The 17714-nt window shown below is 38.6% G+C and overlaps 1 protein-coding gene and 1 long non-coding RNA gene across 43 annotated transcripts in view; one reads left to right on the top strand and one right to left on the bottom strand.

The window, feature by feature from the left end:
* The window catches only part of LOC103547838 (uncharacterized), a 32027-nt gene extending 17144 nt beyond the window's left edge, over nt 1-14883 (bottom strand). The window contains exon 1 of the long non-coding RNA XR_011530146.1: nt 14803-14883. This is a non-coding gene — a long non-coding RNA (uncharacterized lncRNA). The remainder of the gene's footprint in view (nt 1-14802) is intronic.
* Nucleotides 1-17714, top strand: part of DST (dystonin) — a 440625-nt gene that overhangs the window by 269723 nt on the left and 153188 nt on the right. For 39 of the 42 annotated variants that reach the window (XR_011530133.1, XR_011530132.1, XR_011530131.1 and 36 more), the window contains 17 exons: nt 2115-2234; nt 4301-4396; nt 4488-4615; nt 8084-8177; nt 8484-8638; nt 9675-10137; nt 10223-10351; nt 10505-10582; nt 10672-10833; nt 10923-11027; nt 13385-13480; nt 14073-14198; nt 14833-14985; nt 15173-15327; nt 15535-15661; nt 16153-16336; nt 17253-17410. Coding sequence is in view for 39 of the 42 variants with exons in the window: in XM_070586335.1 (XP_070442436.1) it covers nt 2115-2234; nt 4301-4396; nt 4488-4615; nt 8084-8177; nt 8484-8638; nt 9675-10137; nt 10223-10351; nt 10505-10582; nt 10672-10833; nt 10923-11027; nt 13385-13480; nt 14073-14198; nt 14833-14985; nt 15173-15327; nt 15535-15661; nt 16153-16336; nt 17253-17410 (2529 nt within the window). In the remaining 3 variants the exon portion in view is untranslated. Of the gene's footprint in view, nt 1-2114; nt 2235-4300; nt 4397-4487; nt 4616-7134; nt 7967-8083; nt 8178-8483; nt 8639-9674; nt 10138-10222; nt 10352-10504; nt 10583-10671; nt 10834-10922; nt 11028-13384; nt 13481-14072; nt 14199-14832; nt 14986-15172; nt 15328-15534; nt 15662-16152; nt 16337-17252; nt 17411-17714 lie in introns of those variants that run through there. The other 3 variants (XM_070586340.1, XM_070586334.1, XM_070586341.1) reach the window with 1 other exon arrangement.

Raw genomic sequence — 17714 nt, 5'->3', positions numbered from 1 at the left:
GATAGAAATTTTTACAGTATTTAAATATCGAGTATTTTTTAAAGAATTTGAGTTAATGTGCTATTTGGTAAACCAAGACTATATGCATTTTCATGGCACCATACCACCATTAAAATTAAAGTATAACTTAAAAAAAATTTTGTTTTGTGTTGTTCATAAAGTAGGCTGTTCAGAGTTACGTATCATTTTATAAGTAAAATCTGTAAACCACTGAATTTTGGAGATTTTCATTTTTAACTCACTGCTGTTGTACAACTGCTCTATTTGATATCCTCCTATATGTATAGGATATCTCACTGTGGAAATCACTTTCAGGTTTATTAACTCGTATAATCCCATGAGATAAGTTGGCTAGGTATTGTTTTTCTGATTTAAAAGCGATCCCCTGAGGAAGGCTGTTTGATTTTGCGAGATTAGCAGAGCTGGTTCGTAAGCAGAGCGAGGTCTCTGACACACCACTTGGGGCTTTTGTTAGCCTGCTGTTTCCCAGAGGTTTGTGTAATCAGTTCAGTTGTGCATGTTGTAGTGGGCATGCTAACAAGTTCTTGTGCGTTTCTGGAAGAGAACAGGAGCCCTGCACGTGTGGTGCATTTGGAGCTGATCCGCCTCACTGTTGGCTTCGCCTCTCCTCCTTGCACATACGTTTTTTTCTGTTTTACTCGAAGATTTAGGAGCTCATCCTGGGGAGCTGGCTTTTCTGGTCTCTTGCTTCACCTCTGTGTGCCGTTGGTTCTAGACTTATTTCCATTTCCTTCCTCTTGTTCTTTCTCTTGGAAGTTTATCCTCTTTGATCCCTGAGGAACCAGCCCCCGTGCTCCTCTCTCCTCTTGTGTCTGCCATGCTTCAGTGGTGAGCGTTGCTGCAGCACATTTCTTCTGGCCATGCTTACTTTATCTTCTTGCTTCCTCCACCCTAACTCTGACTCTTACTCTTCGCACAAGAACTAGGATCATGGCTTTCTTAGGGTTTTCTATCTCCATTATTTTTCTCTTCCCATCAGCTCTGCACACTGTCATCAAATTAATCTTCCTAAAACCTGATGTCTTTAGCTTCAAGACTTTCAGTGACAACATATAGTTTGCAAGGTTAAATCTAATCTGATAACCTGACGTTCAAAATTCTGCATAATATTAGTTCTGCTCACCTATATTTTTAGCTACAATGTCCCAGCACAAACTGCTGGGAGCCAGGGCATTTCCGTTTCAGAGTCCATTCCCCCTCACTCCTCCATTAGTGATTATCTACTGGTCATTAGACACTGCACAGAGACTGCTTCTCCTAAGAAGCCTTTACTGACTGTTTTGAGGCCAAGTTATGCTTACCTGATCCGTATCTCAACCCTTAGCGCATGCTCCCTATTTCAGTTATTTCAACACTGAATTAAATACTGGTTTTCATTTTGCTTAACTGTTTATATTATGACTCTCTTGCCTCCCCATCTAGACAGTAGCTCTTTGATAAAAGGTATCATGTCTTAAAGTATTTTAAGTTATACAACACTTAGCACAGTGCCTTCAATATAATAAGCACTCGTCAAATAGTTAATTGAACATAGCAGTTCTTGTAGTTTCTAGTTTGCCCCATTTTTGAAAAGTTTGCTTAATGAGTGCTTGAATAATCCCATTGTGTACGTTTCCTGTAGTTTTCATTCCTGTCTAGTCTCTACATATTGTAGAGCTCTTCAGGTTTCAGGTATTCAGTGGACATAGATCTAAAAAGGTTGGCAGAGATGGCAACTAACCTGGCTAATGGCAAGTTTATTACTCCCCCTTCTTAAGTGCCTGGAAAACACCCCAAACAGATCACATTGTTTTTTCCTGCTGCGTTTGGTGCAGCCACAGAAGGCTTCTGAACACACTGCTCCAGCAGCCACTGTCTCTGGATCAGAATTGGCTCTCGTTAGGCTGGTCTTAGTGGTCAAATGTTGATAGCATGTTTTTAAAGCTGTTTATGTGGGAAGGGTTGGGACTGGGTGGAAAGTAGGAAAACATTTAGCTCGTGCTCTCCATCATTAAAGACATGTAAATTCACAAAATGACCTCTGACTAAGTGATGTCAGATACGAATGTTGTTATCTGCAGACATGGACCTTTTCTGTCATTTTATTCTTCCAGGATGTTGAAGTCAAATGGATTGAATACCAGAATATGGTGAACTACCTCATCCAGTGGATCAGACACCATGTGACCACAATGTCAGAGAGAACATTTCCGAATAATCCTGTAGAACTAAAGGTCTGTGTCACTGCAGAAGCTAAGTAGGATTGAACTGATTAGTAAACTTTTAATTAATGTATAATAACTTTAGAAGTTCAGGAAAAATTGCCCTTGGCAAGCGACTAATAAATAGGCAATTTTTTAATTCACTCATCTCCTGTTACATGGAGAAAATTGAGGTAAACATTAATAATGAAAACATAATAGCAACAGCATCTTAAAGACATTTATAGTCCTGTAGCTTTGAATTGTTGCGAGTTTTAAGGTATAAATTGAGAGAGATTCTGGAACTGACGTTGCTAAATTGCTTTCGGTGCCTGGGAAACCCTTTGAGCCCCAGAGATGGCTGTGGCAGGAGGGGCTCTGGGAAGCTTGCACAAGTGTGACAGTGGTTGGGTATTTGCCTGTGGTCACATTCTGTTAAAAGCTACTTCAGAGGCTTCTTTTGTATAGTAACGGGTACATACCATATTTCACCATGAATTCAAAAATACATACTTGACTTCCAGTATAAATGAATTCATGATTTAGTAAAACAGTAGCTACTACCTAAAAACAGGTCCACCTCTTTGAGGCAAAACATTATAGAAATATAAAAGACATTATAGCTATAGGAACTTATTGAAGAAAAGTTGTCTCATTTTGTATATCTGGATGTGTAATAGCAAAGTAGTCTGCTTTATTTCAAGAAATTGATAATGTGAATATTAACAACATAGTCTAATTCTTTGAATTGTAGGCTTTATTTTCATGATCAAACTGGGATCACAAAGACTATAATAACCCAGGGTGGGCCCTGTTGAAGCTATTCATTGTGTTTATGCGTCTGCACAGAACGTCTGTGGAACAGCTCATATTCACATTGCCATGGGGAGTTTGTCCCTGGCATGAAGTTGCTTGGCATGTGTTGTTATGATGCTTTTTAAGTGCTCTTAAAGTCGTTTGTGTGATGTCTCCATATGTGGATGTAAACCTTTCCAGGGCAAGAGAGGTTTTCCTTTCTGTCACCACATCTAGCATGAACTGTGTTTAGCACATAATGCATTTCTGTGCTTATTTTACTGATGGATGTCTTGAAACAATTGCATTTTGAGTTCAAAACAATTTTCAGATTTCAACTTATTTGCAAATGGATTCCTATTGTTCGGACAATTGGGTAAATTTGTATTGGCTTCTGATTTATGTACATTATTGAAGTTTTAGAAGAAGTTTGAGTGACTGCACAGATTACTTGCCGGTGCCTAGGACAGGACCTAATATGGGAAAGGGAGTATATCATGGGGAAATGTCAGTAATTTCATTAGCCAGCAAGACTTCAGAAATGTGTCTGCCTGGAGATTTATGGGACTTTTTAAAAAACAGCATGAATTGAGATGAAATAATTAGTAAACACTTACTAGATGTGGAGATGTTTCAGCTATATAATTTTTATGAATCTCCTTTTGAGTAAATATAACAAATTATATTTAAGAGATTCTCAAATTTATATCTGCAAACTAGATAATTTAATTTTATGGTGGAAACTTCTATAATAACAGCAGCAAGCAAGAGTATCTATCTTTGTTTATTAATCTGTTTAACTTGGCCTATGGGGCATTGAAATCAAATTTTAGCCCTATCTATCTGATAAGAATTCTGTTTTCAAGGATAGATCCATGATGTAGAAGAGAACAGGTTTTTTTTTTTCCTCTATGGGAATTATATCAGATTATTTTTCCCAAAACTTAAAGCTAAAGTGCACCATTTGGAAAAGTGCCTCTTTTAAAGGATGCGTTTTCTTGTTTGCATGATGAGAGATTTTTAGTGGAACTGTAGTAAAGACTTGCCATGGTTTATGATTATCCAGATCCCTGTGTGGCACTTACTGAATCATGGCTCCCATCAATACTTACACCCTGAACAGATCATATATAACCCGGTCACCAGCTAGCTGGGAAGCGGTACTGTCCCTGAGTGTCAGTTTTATAAAGAAATTCCACTGAATGCATGCGACACAGTAAATAGCATTTGAAGTGGTAACGTTGTGTGATGATGAACACAGTCTGTGAAGTTTGGCCCTTCATTTATTTTCCATTTCATTCTAGGCACTTTATAATCAGTATTTACAGTTTAAAGAAACAGAAATTCCACCAAAGGAGACAGAAAAATCAAAAATTAAACGCCTATATAAATTGTTAGAGGTAAGCAGAAATTACCTTTGTCTTGTCAGGCATAATATTTATTTATTTTTTTACATCTTTGCTTCATATTAAATTTTTTTGTTTTCTCAAGATTTGGATAGAATTTGGACGCATCAAACTCCTTCAAGGTTATCATCCAAATGACATAGAAAAAGAGTGGGGGAAGCTCATTATTGCCATGCTCGAGAGGGAGAAGGCACTTCGTCCAGAAGTAGAAAGGTGGGCCAGAGACGGTTTCTGCCAGGGGTATCGAGGTCGGGGAGGGGGAGCAGGCGGGAGGGGCTCTGTGTGCTCATGGGAAGAACTTGAGCTTTGGAGCCAGGCAGACAAGACACCAACATTTGCTTTTTCCATTTCCTGGGCTCTCTGATCTTGGGTAAGTCACTTAGTCTTTCTGATCCTCCATTTTCTTATCTGGAAACTCTCCCAAGAAGTTTGAGGAGTAAATTAGTGAAGTGAGGTTTAACAGGACCTGATAGGCTGGGTTGGCATGTGAAGTCTCATCTGAGAAGGTGGTTACAGGTTTAAAGTCGATCAAAATTACGTGAGAATTTCCTAAACTGGCTTTTAAGACACCAGGGCCTGGATCCAAAAGCTCCTACATAGTTCAATAGTTAACTTATTTTGTTTCTTGTTACATTTTTGGCTATGGCCTGCTTTCCGTGTGGCAATGGGAACCAACCCAGTCAGCCTCCATTTAAAGGGCAGCGAGATGGCATCTAGAAAACACTCAGTAAATGTCAGATCAAGTTCCCTTTCTACTCCACTTCTACAAATGCGTTTATTCCATGAAGTCATCACTGACTCCTTATCATTCTGGCCCTCCCACTACACCCAGTTGCCTGGGAAAGTACTGCTTAGTCCTCAGGAGACGTTTGTTGAGTGGATTCGTCTCCACATAATCCTTACCTCCCAGCCTGACTCGTGGTTCATGGGAATTGTGGTCTCTGTTCCTCATTAGCTGTGAGCTCCAGAGGGGCTGGGCCTTCAGTGTAAGGCCTGTGTGGTCAGGCGCTTCTCAGGCCTTCTCACACCACACCCTCCCTGCTGTCTGTATTGTAGCCACACTGGCTATCTCTCAGGAGTTCTCGTGTGCCAAGGTCCCGCCCTCCTCCATACACAGGATCTTTGCACCATCTGTTCCTTTGGCAGGGAGGTTTATTTCACCCTCCTTGTCTCTCTTTACTCCTAATCATTCTCAGATCTCAGCTCCAGTGTTACTTCCTCAAGAAACTTTCCATGATCTCTCAGGCTAGTTCAGATGTCTTGCTTATAACTCTTGTATTTACATGCATTGTTCCTTCATAACACTTATCTCAGTTGTAATTTTATATTTATTTCTGCCATCGTTTGACTAGGGACTGCCTGTTCTATGGTTACGAGTTCCAAGAATATGGAGACAAACTCTTGTCTTTGCTCTCCCTTGTGTTGCCGGTGCTTGACACAGCGCCAGGTGTGCACACATGGAGATGCTCAGTGTACTCATGTGCTAGTGCCCCACACGTGACTGCAACATGGTTGGAATGTGAAATAATGTGTTGAAGATATGAGAGCAAGTCTAACTTGTCAGTCCTTTATTAAATTACTGATTGCAGTCTTGTTAAAGCATCATATTATATCTGCATAACTGGATCTAGATCCCAAACAAGCTTGAAATACCCGAGATGGATTTCTATGGAGGAGGTAATTCTAGATGATTAAAATGAGATACTAAGCTAGTCATCTGAAGTAACAGAAAAGCATGCCAGAGAAAGGCTACAGAGTGGATTTTTAGTCATCAGACAAGTAGCTGAGGGGGCTGGCCCCATGGCCGAATGATTAAGTTCACATGCTCCACTCTAGAGGCCCAGGGTTTCACCGGTTCGGATCCTGGGTATAGATCTAGCACCGCTCATCAAGCCATGCTGAAGTGGCGTCCCACGTAGCAGAACCAGAAGGACCTAGAATTAGACTATACAACTATGTACTGGAGGTGCTTTGGGGAGAAGAGGAAAAACAAAAGATTGCCACGAGATGATAGCTCAGGTGCCAATCTTTAATAGTAAAAAATTAAAAAAGAAAAAGAAGAGTAGCTGGCGTTTCATCTGTGTTAATAAAAAGGCAGTAGGTCAGAGTCAGAGTTCAAGGTCCAGGAGCCAGTCAGTCCTGGATTAGATTATTAGCTCAACCTGCGTGCCATGTAATCTTAGACAACTTCATTAACCTCCCTAAGCCTTGCTTTCCTCGTTTGTAAATGGGATGTGATAGTATGTACCACATTTGGTGCTTCTCACTCAGAGATGAGGTCATGTACGTAAAATGATTAATTTCCTGACACATAATAATTGCTTAACAAATGTTAGGTGCTGCTATTACTGATTTGAGTTTTTCCGTTTACTGACTATATTTGACATGGCACTCGCAAATTTCCCCTTTCTTGTCTTCCAAAAAGAAAAATATCTACCTTTGGATGGAGAAGCGACAGTTTGGCTTGGTAGTGTTGGAGCAGGAAAATATTTAGGAGCTTGGTTGGGTAAATGCCTTCATTTTTCTTGACACAACAAATTTTTTGGCATTAACTGTTAATTGTAAATAATAGCTATGTGGCATGGGAGTGTCCAAAAGACAAGTGAGAAAGAGCCAATGTTCTTATGCCAGATAGTAACCTATAGAAGGAAAAACAAGCACAGACGAATTACATCTGCAAGCTTTGCATCGATATTCTGCTTAGCTCTTTGGCTTTTAAAAATATAAAGTAACTGTAATAAGATTAGAAGTAACATTCCTGAGAGCACATCATACCAAGAATGGTAAATGGATGATTTTCCAAATAATTTAACCTTATAAACAAACGACATGGCGGTTAAAATGGAAATGTCCTTTGTTTCTCATTGAACTTAGTTGCTTATAGGAGCTTCTAAGCGCCAGCTTTTAAACCTTGTGTTTTCAGTACAGACCGGGACGTTGACAAAAATCAGGCTATGATTGAATATTTGTGTTCTTTTAGCTGATGATTGGTATTGCCAGAGTAACTTTTACTAATCGTACCTGGGCTTTGGTGAGGCATCTGAGTTGTTTTTTAGATGGTTGCAATTGGATGACGCTTGGTGAAAATATTTGGCAGTTATTCTTCAGTGACGCCCCGATCAGCCTGCCCTGTCCGTACTTGCAGGGTTTTAATACGAGCTGCAAAAGGCAAACCTCAGCTAGCAAACGCGTGGCTTTAGGCGAGATTCTTCTGCATAGTTATCAGCATATTATTTGTCATGTGTTGAATATGCATGTCGGAGCGTATTTAAGGAGCCATTACAGCTGTAACATTCAGCTGCCACTTTTCAGCGGTAGAAGTAGAACCTTTTGCAGCCCTTCTGAGTTTCAGTCTACTTTTAACGGTCAAAGAAAGAACATCATTTCGGGAGTAAACATGCACAGTAGTAGTTACAGTTACCACAGCAGCGATTCCGTGTTCAGTAACACTCTGAGCACCCGAACCAGTCTTGATGCCAATGAAAATTTTCTCTCGGTTAATTGTGGTCCGACCCTGATCAACTCCTGCATCAGCTTCGGCAATGAATCCTTTGATGGACACAGGTATTGAACTGTTGGTGTGGGCTCGTGTTTTACTTTGGGTGGGCAGCAGTTTTCAGGGCTGGGGAACTCTGTGACTTCAAAGGGAGAGACTTTATTTCATTATGTCCCTTCTTTTAGGTTGGAAATGTTGCAGCAGATTGCCAATCGAGTTCAGAGGGACAGTGTCGTCTGTGAAGACAAACTGATGCTTGCCCGAAATGCTCTCCAGGCTGTAAGTTCCTTTCAGGAGCCATTGAGGTTGTCGCAGATGGGTCTGAGCGTTTGCATGTACTAAAAGTTTTGCATAACTTTTGGTCGATTCTCGGTAGTGTTGTCTACCAAAACTTAAAGTTTGTTGAAGATTATCATCACTCTTTGCTCTCTTGAGGGGTGGTGAGCAAGGGAAAACCTATTTTTAAACCAAAAGGGAAAACAGAGAAAACCCAAGTAGACCCTGTTCCACTGTTTCGAGTTTCATGTTTGAGGCTAGATTTGAAACTTGTTTCACAGAATTAATGTTGATTCTTTTAAAATACAGGATTCTAAAAGATTAGAATCAGGGGTGCAGTTTCAGAATGAAGCAGAAATTGCCGGGTATATACTTGAATGTGAGAACCTTTTGCGCCAGCATGTAATTGACGTACAGATTCTTATTGATGGAAAATACTACCAGGCAGATCAGTTGGTCCAGAGGTAAGAGTGCTGCTTATCCAGCCCCTGTCTTTTCGTGTAACTGTTTCATGGGCACTCACGATAGGAATGTAGAGAGTGACAGTTTTATGAAATATATTTCTTATTCTCTTTTCAGTTGAAAATGTGTGTCACATTAATTCTGGTATATTTTGGTGTAAATAGGTATTTGTTCTTCAAAGACAAGTAATAGAAAAAAATATTTTGTGATACATATAACATTTAATACTCTAGCAACTAATATACTTAGAGTTAAAATATTCATGTTTGACATTTGAAAAAGGAAAAATATTAGAAAAGTGTCTTTTTTAACTCAACTTTTCAGTTTTCTGTTTATCTCGTCATGAAAGTGTTCATAACAAAATGTTGGAAAAACTACATTTATATAAAAATCTGTATCTCTGAGAAGTGGGTTGGGGGGAGGGCTTCAGGTTTTATACTATATATAATATATATGTAAATATATAAATATATATGTGATACATATATGAAACAAAAATTACAAAAGATGCTTTGACCCAATAACTCCACTTTCAGGAATCTATAGTAATTCTAAATATAGAAAATATACAAATAAATATAGAAAAAATGCTTTTGTTCATATCAGAAATATTTTATAGTAACAAAAATTTGAAATACCCTGCCTGTCAAATAATAGGAAAATGATCACAATGTAGTGTAGTAATTATGTTCATTGTAAATGATAGTTATGAAGACTGTGTGGCAATATGGAAAGTGCTTATAGCATAACATTCAGTAAAAATAATTGTGATGCAAAATTTCATCAATATGTGACTTTTTTTGATGGACATTATGTTTTTGAGCAAGTTTACAGAAAAATTAAGTGGAAAGTACAGAGTTCCCATATGGCCCCTTACACCCCCGTCCTCCATTATTAACATCTTGCATTAGTGTGATAAATTTGTTACATTTGATAAGCCAATATCGATACATTAGTATTAACTAAAAAGTCCATAGTTTACATTAGGGGTCACTCTTTGTGAAAAATGCCTTTTATATTTTGGTTTATCCCTTTCAGGGTTGCAAAGCTACGTGATGAAATTATGGCCTTAAGGAATGAATGTTCCTCAGTGTACAGCAAAGGACGCCTGTTGACGACAGAGCAGACGAAGCTCATGATATCAGGAATTACTCAAAGTTTAAACTCAGGATTTGCACAGACTTTAAACCCCAATCTGAGCTCAGGACTGACCCAGAGTTTAACGCCTTCCCTAACCCCTTCTAGTGTGACATCGGGCCTGTCATCAGGTCTGACTTCCCGCCTGACTCCCTCCGTCACGCCGGCTTACACGCCTGGTTTCCCATCAGGATTAGTTCCAAATTTCAGTTCAGGAGTAGAGACAAATTCTTTGCAAACTCTGAAGTTGATGCAGATCCGAAAGCCCCTTCTAAAGTCTTCTTTGCTGGATCAGAATTTAACAGAAGAGGAAGTCAACATGAAATTTGTTCAGGATCTTTTGAACTGGGTTGATGAGATGCAGGTAAAAAAATGTTTGCTTTACCTGAAAGTTTCAGCCTTTATTGCTGTCAGTTTCTTTTTTAAACCTAGTGTCTTTCTGTTTAAAGGTGCAGCTGGACCGCACCGAATGGGGATCAGATTTGCCAAGTGTTGAAAGCCATTTAGAAAACCATAAGAATGTTCACCGAGCTATTGAAGAATTTGAATCTAGCCTTAAAGAAGCTAAAATCAGTGAGGTATGTGAATTTAAAATCTGAATATATTTTATTTTAGCTTACTGTTGTTTTTTCTTCATATAAAGACTTCGTAACAAAATAGTAGATACATTGAATATGAGTCAGGATTCCTTAAGATTCCTAACCCTGATGTCTTTTTATCCCATCTTATAGATCCAAATGACGGCACCTCTTAAACTAACTTATGCAGAAAAGTTGCACAGATTGGAGAGTCAGTATGCAAAACTCTTGGTAAGCTTTTTGTTTTTTTTTTAAACTTTCTGTTTCCCTTATCTCTATTTGGCAAAGACATGATTCTTATAATGATTTTCCTCATGAAGAATACATCCAGGAATCAGGAGCGGCACCTTGACACACTCCATAATTTTGTAACTCGTGCAACTAGTGAACTTATTTGGTTGAATGAAAAAGAAGAGGAGGAAGTTGCTTATGACTGGAGTGAAAGAAATACCAACATAGCTCGGAAAAAAGATTACCACGCGGTAAGGACAGCCTTTGTCATTGAGTGCCAAAGTTGTCTTTTAAGTTTGGATCTTTTTCTAACTCGCTTCTTAATTCTTTGTTAAATTAGGAATTAATGAGAGAACTTGATCAAAAAGAAGAAAATATTAAATCAGTTCAGGAGATAGCAGAGCAGCTGCTTCTGGAGAATCACCCAGCCCGACTAACTATTGAGGTAAATCAGAAAGTGTAACAGTCATGGCTGAATATTGACGCTTGATTATTACTCTTCAGATTCTTTTATTCCTGATAAATTGAAAAAGACAAATTATCAAACTCTTATTACAGCTTGTCTCAAAAATAATGTTTCTGAGAAATCACTGATTCTTGCTTTCAGTTCTCTTGCTCTTTCTAAGTGTGTCACCCGCCCATCACTTAGAATAAAGGGACCTTTGTCAGGCCCTGTGGGTGAAGAGATGTATTACAGTAAATAGGAAGGCCCTTGACTTTACAAGCTCTGATGTTTTATTTCTTTGTGACTCTGTGACTTGCACCAGCAATGTAACCTTGCTAAGCCTCATTCACCTACCTAAAATGGGGGAAATTGCTTGTGACCCATAGAGTTGTAGTGAGAACGAGAACAATGTGCTCTTACTGCTTAGTGCAGTTCGTGGTACATGGTATGTTCTCAAGAAGTATTTGTTATTGCTATTTACTGATTTCGTTCATGATGTGGCTTTGTGAGGTGGATTGGAACAACATCCTAGCAAGGCCTCATGGTATAGCACATACATTTCAAGTCCAGAAATGGAGAACTGACGTGGGATTTATCAGGTTGCCTGTGTGGTGGCGGTGGTGTGTTAAATTTTCAGGCCTAATATATACTAGTTAGAGTTAGTGACTTTCTACTTGTGAAAGGGGGTTATGTAAGTGAGTGAGAAGCTCAAACACGAGCAAATTTGGTCTATTGCCAGAGATAAAAGATGAAGCTGTGCTTAAAATGTGACGTGCTTCAAACAACACAGTTGAGGAGGGGTGTCTCTTAGTCTTTGTTCACTGAAATCGTCATGACAAGAAAGATCAGTAAAATTCTACGCCTCAGGAAGTTTTGGAAATGTTATATTTGGCCTTCTTTCATATAAAAATATGGTTTTGTATCCACATGAAATGCCACATAGGAATGTTAAAGACAGGAGAGTAGTGGCAGCTCTGGGGAAGGAAATTAGAATAATGATAGGTCTGGATGTGCTTTTTTATGATGATAACTAAAAGTAGAGTATTCCCTTATGGTGCAGATGAAAACTGTTAGGAAATATGACTGTTGGTTACGAATTTTGATGGGACTGGATAATGTGAATGTGACTTTGACTACTTTTGTGTAGAAATATTAATCTAATTAAAAGTTTCTTGAGGGATAAATTAAGCCTTAGTCATCTTGATGATTCCATTGGCCTGTCCAATGTCTTGTGGGTACATGGGTAACGTTTAGTTAATCATCAATACTATTTCATATATTAAATGAAGAAAGAAACTAATAATCTAACAATGCACAATGATGTGTCTTTCATGACCAGTTTTCTCAAAGTAGCTTAATTTGAGGGAGCAGGTAATATGAGCATGATATGTTGCCCAATTTCCAGTGCAGCGTTGTACGTTCCATTCAGAAAGGCTGCCAGAACGTAGCTCAGCAGGAATGAGCTTTTCCAAAAGGAGGAAGAGTGACAGGCTGACTTAAGATAGTCATTGAAGCATCCAGGGCTCCCTCTTCTGGAAGTCAGTGAATTGCATCTTAAACATAAAAGAGTGTTTTTTGTTTCCCTAATGAAGTAGATGTCCTTTCTATAATATTTTTGCCCTCATGAAAATACACTTTGTTTAAAATAAAGATTCAAATAAACAAATATTTTTAATAAAAATTCCTAGTATTATAATAATTCCAGAATTACCCTGATATGGGGTTGCACACTCTCTTCTCCACCCTCCCCAAACCTTTCCCTGGACAAAACAAACACATAAACCTCCTTCTCTAGAGCTTCTGGCCTAGTTTTAGAAGCAAAAAACAAAGAGAAAACGACAGAACCATCTATTTTTGTGTCAGATGGTGTATTTTATGACCCAGTAATAGGAAAATTCAGAGAAAAGAAAAATGAATGGAAAGCGTCATGCAGGTGGGCGTGTCTGAGGATTCCACAAAGTTGGTGTAAGGGGCAGTGGGAAAGGAATAAGGGGTTGGTTTTCTAAGTAGCAAGGATGGCTTGCATCCATTTCAAATTTAAATATTTTTTTCGTGTAAAAATAGCCAGCATTAGCTTTTTCCTTGTATTTTAAGAAGAAATTTCAAGAAGTTTAAAATTTCAAGGAAATTGACCGGACTGGTTTATAAATTTGTAGTTGAACTTTTAGGACTGGCTCTGTGCAAGTTGGAACTCTTAGATTGGAGGGACATTTCGCTACCCTGCTTCTCCAGTCTTATTCTGTGAAAACAATCTCATCGTCTGTTTAGATAGTAGAGTCTTTCATCTTTTAAAGCATTGTTGTGTATGCACACGGTTACTCTCCAGCCAGTCACGGTGGCTGTGTTTTACCTTTAAGGCCTACCGAGCGGCCATGCAGACGCAGTGGAGCTGGGTCTTACAGCTCTGCCAGTGTGTGGAGCAGCACATCAAGGAGAATACCGCCTATTTCGAGGTATGTGAATGGAATCACGATGCCAGGAGATGGTATTGTGGTTGTGACTGACTTTACAGAAAACACCTTCATATTTATTGTTAAGATACATGTATGTATTGTGCAGGTGAAACAAACTGAAACGTTTTCTTTGTAGGCTATCTGGGCTATATGTCCTATGGGATAGATTGAAGCATTCTTTTAAGGAGGAGATCCTTTACAAACCTCTTAAAGTGTCAGAAAATCTTTGTTTTATAAATGTGTCTCTTATTAAAGAAATATTTCATTACAGAGAGCTCTTTATTCTTCAGAAGTTTTAAAATATTCTTGGAATTTTACGCCTACTTAAAAATTGTTTGGACCCTACAGTAAAATAGACCTTCAATCAAAATAACACAGGGCCAAACACGACACAGACGTGAGCACTGGACGCTGAGCATCCATTCACAGTCGTCCAAGTTCAATAGTTGTTTGGTTACAGGAGGGATGTGGCTCTTAAGTTGTCTTGTGATTTTCTTCTGTTCTCACTTATGAGAGGTACACACCGCTTGCCAAGCCTGTGCTTTACAGGGCACTTCATATATTTTAACTGCCGGTTTTCATCTTTCCATAGTTTTTCAATGATGCCAAAGAAGCTACTGATTACTTAAGGAATCTGAAAGATGCCATTCAGCGGAAGTACAGCTGTGATAGATCCAGCAGCATTCACAAGCTGGAAGACCTTGTGCAGGAATCGATGGTACGCATACGAAAACCTGTGCATTCCATCGGAATGTGTGATAGGGATCAGATTAGTGTTTTACTATATTGTTATATGTGCAGAACTGTATCTTTTGTTGGTACTCTTGATATTTCCACCTCACTCTGTCAAGCATTTAAACATTCGGTTGTAGTATTTTTTGGTCTCAGATATGAGAAAAGCGTTTTTTATGTGACTGCCTTGATATTTTAACATGCTTCGACAGTGTTCTGTGTATGTGTGTGTGTGTGGTATGTTTAGTCGTTCATTTCAAAGATATGTGTTAAGCACGTTCTGTGTCTCAGGTGCTGTTTTAGGTGCTGGAGATAGAACAGTGGACAGAACAGACAAGAATCCCCACCCTCCTGGTGCTTACACACTGTGGGGGAGTAGACAATAGACGTGATAAATAGTGAAATATATGTAGCACGTTCGATAGTGCTGAATACCAAGGAGGAAAGAACAACCAAACAAACAAGGGAAGAGAGATGCCAGAGGGCGTGGGGAGGTGTTGACAGGTTAGACCACAGGGTCAGGGAAGATCTTTCTAATGAAGTTTCGTGTGTGTAAAGCCCTAAAAGAACAGAGAGTACAAGTCTTTTACCTTTTAAAATCCATCTTGTTTGTTGCTTAGGAAGAGAAAGAAGAACTTCTGCAGTATAAAAGCACAGTAGCAAGCCTGATGGGGAGAGCAAAAACAATAATTCAGCTGAAGCCAAGGAATTCTGACTGTCCACTCAAAACTTCTATTCCGATCAAAGCTATCTGTGACTACAGACAAATTGAGGTACTTGTAACCCCCAGAAATAGACCAGTTTGTGCCATTGTTCATGTATTTTAAAAATGAGGTTACATTGCTTACTAGTGGTAAAATTTCCTACCTCAAAAAAACCAAAAATTCCCAAGATTGGATATGGAAAAAGATTAGTCAATAGCGACCTCATTTGGTTTTTCTGTTCTTGATTTAAAACCAGATAACCATTTACAAAGATGATGAATGTGTTTTGGCCAACAACTCTCATCGTGCTAAATGGAAGGTCATCAGCCCTACTGGGAACGAGGCGATGGTCCCATCTGTGTGCTTCACAGTTCCTCCACCAAACAAAGAAGCTGTCGACTTTGCAAACAGGTTTGTGTGCATTAGCTAAATACATAGAGCTGGTTTGGGAGGCTCTCTGAAGGTTAAGGAAACAATCAATTCTTTGTCAAGGCCCACAGAATCAGAAGGATCTAGAACTAATAAACATGGGATAGTTCACAAACAGAAAGAAAAACTGTAGCATGTTTTCAGAGGGAGTGCAAAGGCTTAATCTGAGTTTTCTTTCATATATTTCAGAATTGAGCAACAGTATCAGAGTGTCCTGACTCTTTGGCATGAGTCTCACATAAACATGAAGAGTGTAGTATCCTGGCATTATCTCATCAATGAAATTGATAGAATTCGAGCTAGCAATGTGGCTTCAGTAAGTATAAATCCACACATCAGCCTCGTCTGTCTAAAACTGTGAGGCACCTCGTCATGAGGGGTAGAGTTTATATTTGCTTTAAAATAGGATGGAGCCCAGCAGATCCATGCTCATATTAATTCAGTCAAGGAATATTTGTTATATGCCTGTTGTATACAAGGCACTGTCTAAGAATTGTGGAAATCTAGAAATCACGTATTTCATTCAGTGCTCATTACTTTTTGATAGGGAGACAGGACATAGTGTTTGGACTTAGAGAGATGGATATAGTTTGATTTCCTTTCTTGAATTTTATGTTCTTGTTTTCCCTTGTCTTTTAAAACCTGAAATTGTCAATGAAGAAGAAAATTAATTTCAAGTGGTTCCTCTATTTATGACTCTAATATGAACTGGCATGAACCATGAGATCTAACTCGAGATCTGTCCCATTTAAATTTAGCTCTTAGTACTATAATCACTTAATTACATGGATCGTTGGTCTTCTTTAGATAAAGACAATGTTGCCTGGTGAACATCAGCAAGTTCTGAGTAATCTACAATCTCGTTTTGAAGATTTTCTGGAAGATAGCCAGGAATCACAAATATTTTCAGGCTCAGATATAACACAGCTGGAAAAGGAAGTTAATGTATGTAAGCAGTATTATCAAGAACTTCTTAAATCTGCAGAAAGAGGTAAAGCATGCGAATCGTTGTCTTCTTTTCCCCCTAGATGTTTAGTCCTGGAATTTTGTGTTCTCAGTGGGAGTCTCAGTCTTAGGTGTGTTCTGTCACTCAGCCTGTGTTCGGTAGACACGATTGCTGGAACGTTAAAAAGCATGTTGGAAGTAGGAGGTGCAAGGAGGCATTCTTTTGTTTCTAAATGATGAATTAATAAAAAAGATACCAACAAATAGCATGACAAAGAATGAATTCTCAGTGCATCTACTTTTCAACATTTTTGCTATTTGTAATGTAATGTTCAGAATGGTGATCTTTTAGTTTCTGAAAAGATTCAATTATTTTCCCATGTACCAAATTTGGAATTTTTTTTTAAAGACTTTTTTCCGGAGCAGTTTTAGATTCACAGCAAAATTGAGAGGAAGGTACAGAGATTTCCCATAAGGATAAGATTTTGTCTAGTTAATTTTGGTTAAATGTTAATTTTATTCTGAACTCTTTTGATATTACTTAGAAACGAAAGCTTTTTATTTCTGAAAAGTATTCTATTTTTAAAAACTGTTAAACATTAACACATTTCTTTACCTACCTTTCGTTTTTAAGGATTTTAATTTAGTTTTTAATATTAATCTGCAACTAATATAATTCACATTTTTGTGAACATAATGCAGTGTGTTACTTTCCTTAGACATCATAAATCAGAATTCGATGCTTCCGATGGCATTGGGGAACTTTTATTAACTCTTTATAAATTGTAATATCCACTCTTTGAAGATTTCTATCCTTAGGGTGGGATTGTGGTGGGAATTCGTAACATGAGTTTGACTAGCTATGTCCCAGTAGTAGTAAAACTGCCACATGAAAACATGAACAAGATCCTCCAAAAGATAGAAAACAGAGTATTTTCTAAACACTATATTTCCTTTCACAGAGGAGCGAGAGGAGTCAGTGTATAATCTCTACATCTCTGAAGTTCGAAACATTCGGCTTCGGTTAGAGAGCTGTGAAGATCGACTGACTGGGCAGATCCGCACTCCCCTGGAAAGAGACGATTTGCACGAAAGTGTGTTCAGAATCACAGAGCAGGAGGTGAGATTTAGAAATGTGTTGGGACAAAAATTAAGGTAAATTACTATCTTCAAGACCTCTGCTCTCAACTCCTGTGACTTCTTACCTGCCCAGCTTTGCCCAGCGGCCACTTTGTGAGATCTGATTGTGAATTTATTGCCCATTGTAAATTAGGGTTCTATAATTCAGGTCTACCTCTGACTCAGGTAACCACAGGAATGTGTACCCTCTTACCTGTTATGACCGAGGCTGTAAGGGCTTCTCAAAGTGAAAATCTTTATATGTTTGTTGATATTAGTGTTGAGAAGCACTAAGTTAGATGTTT

Source organism: Equus przewalskii, chromosome 19 (assembly GCF_037783145.1).
Source record: "Equus przewalskii isolate Varuska chromosome 19, EquPr2, whole genome shotgun sequence".
NCBI classification, from domain to species: Eukaryota; Metazoa; Chordata; class Mammalia; order Perissodactyla; family Equidae; genus Equus; species Equus przewalskii.
This window is presented reverse-complemented; position numbering and strand designations above follow the sequence as displayed.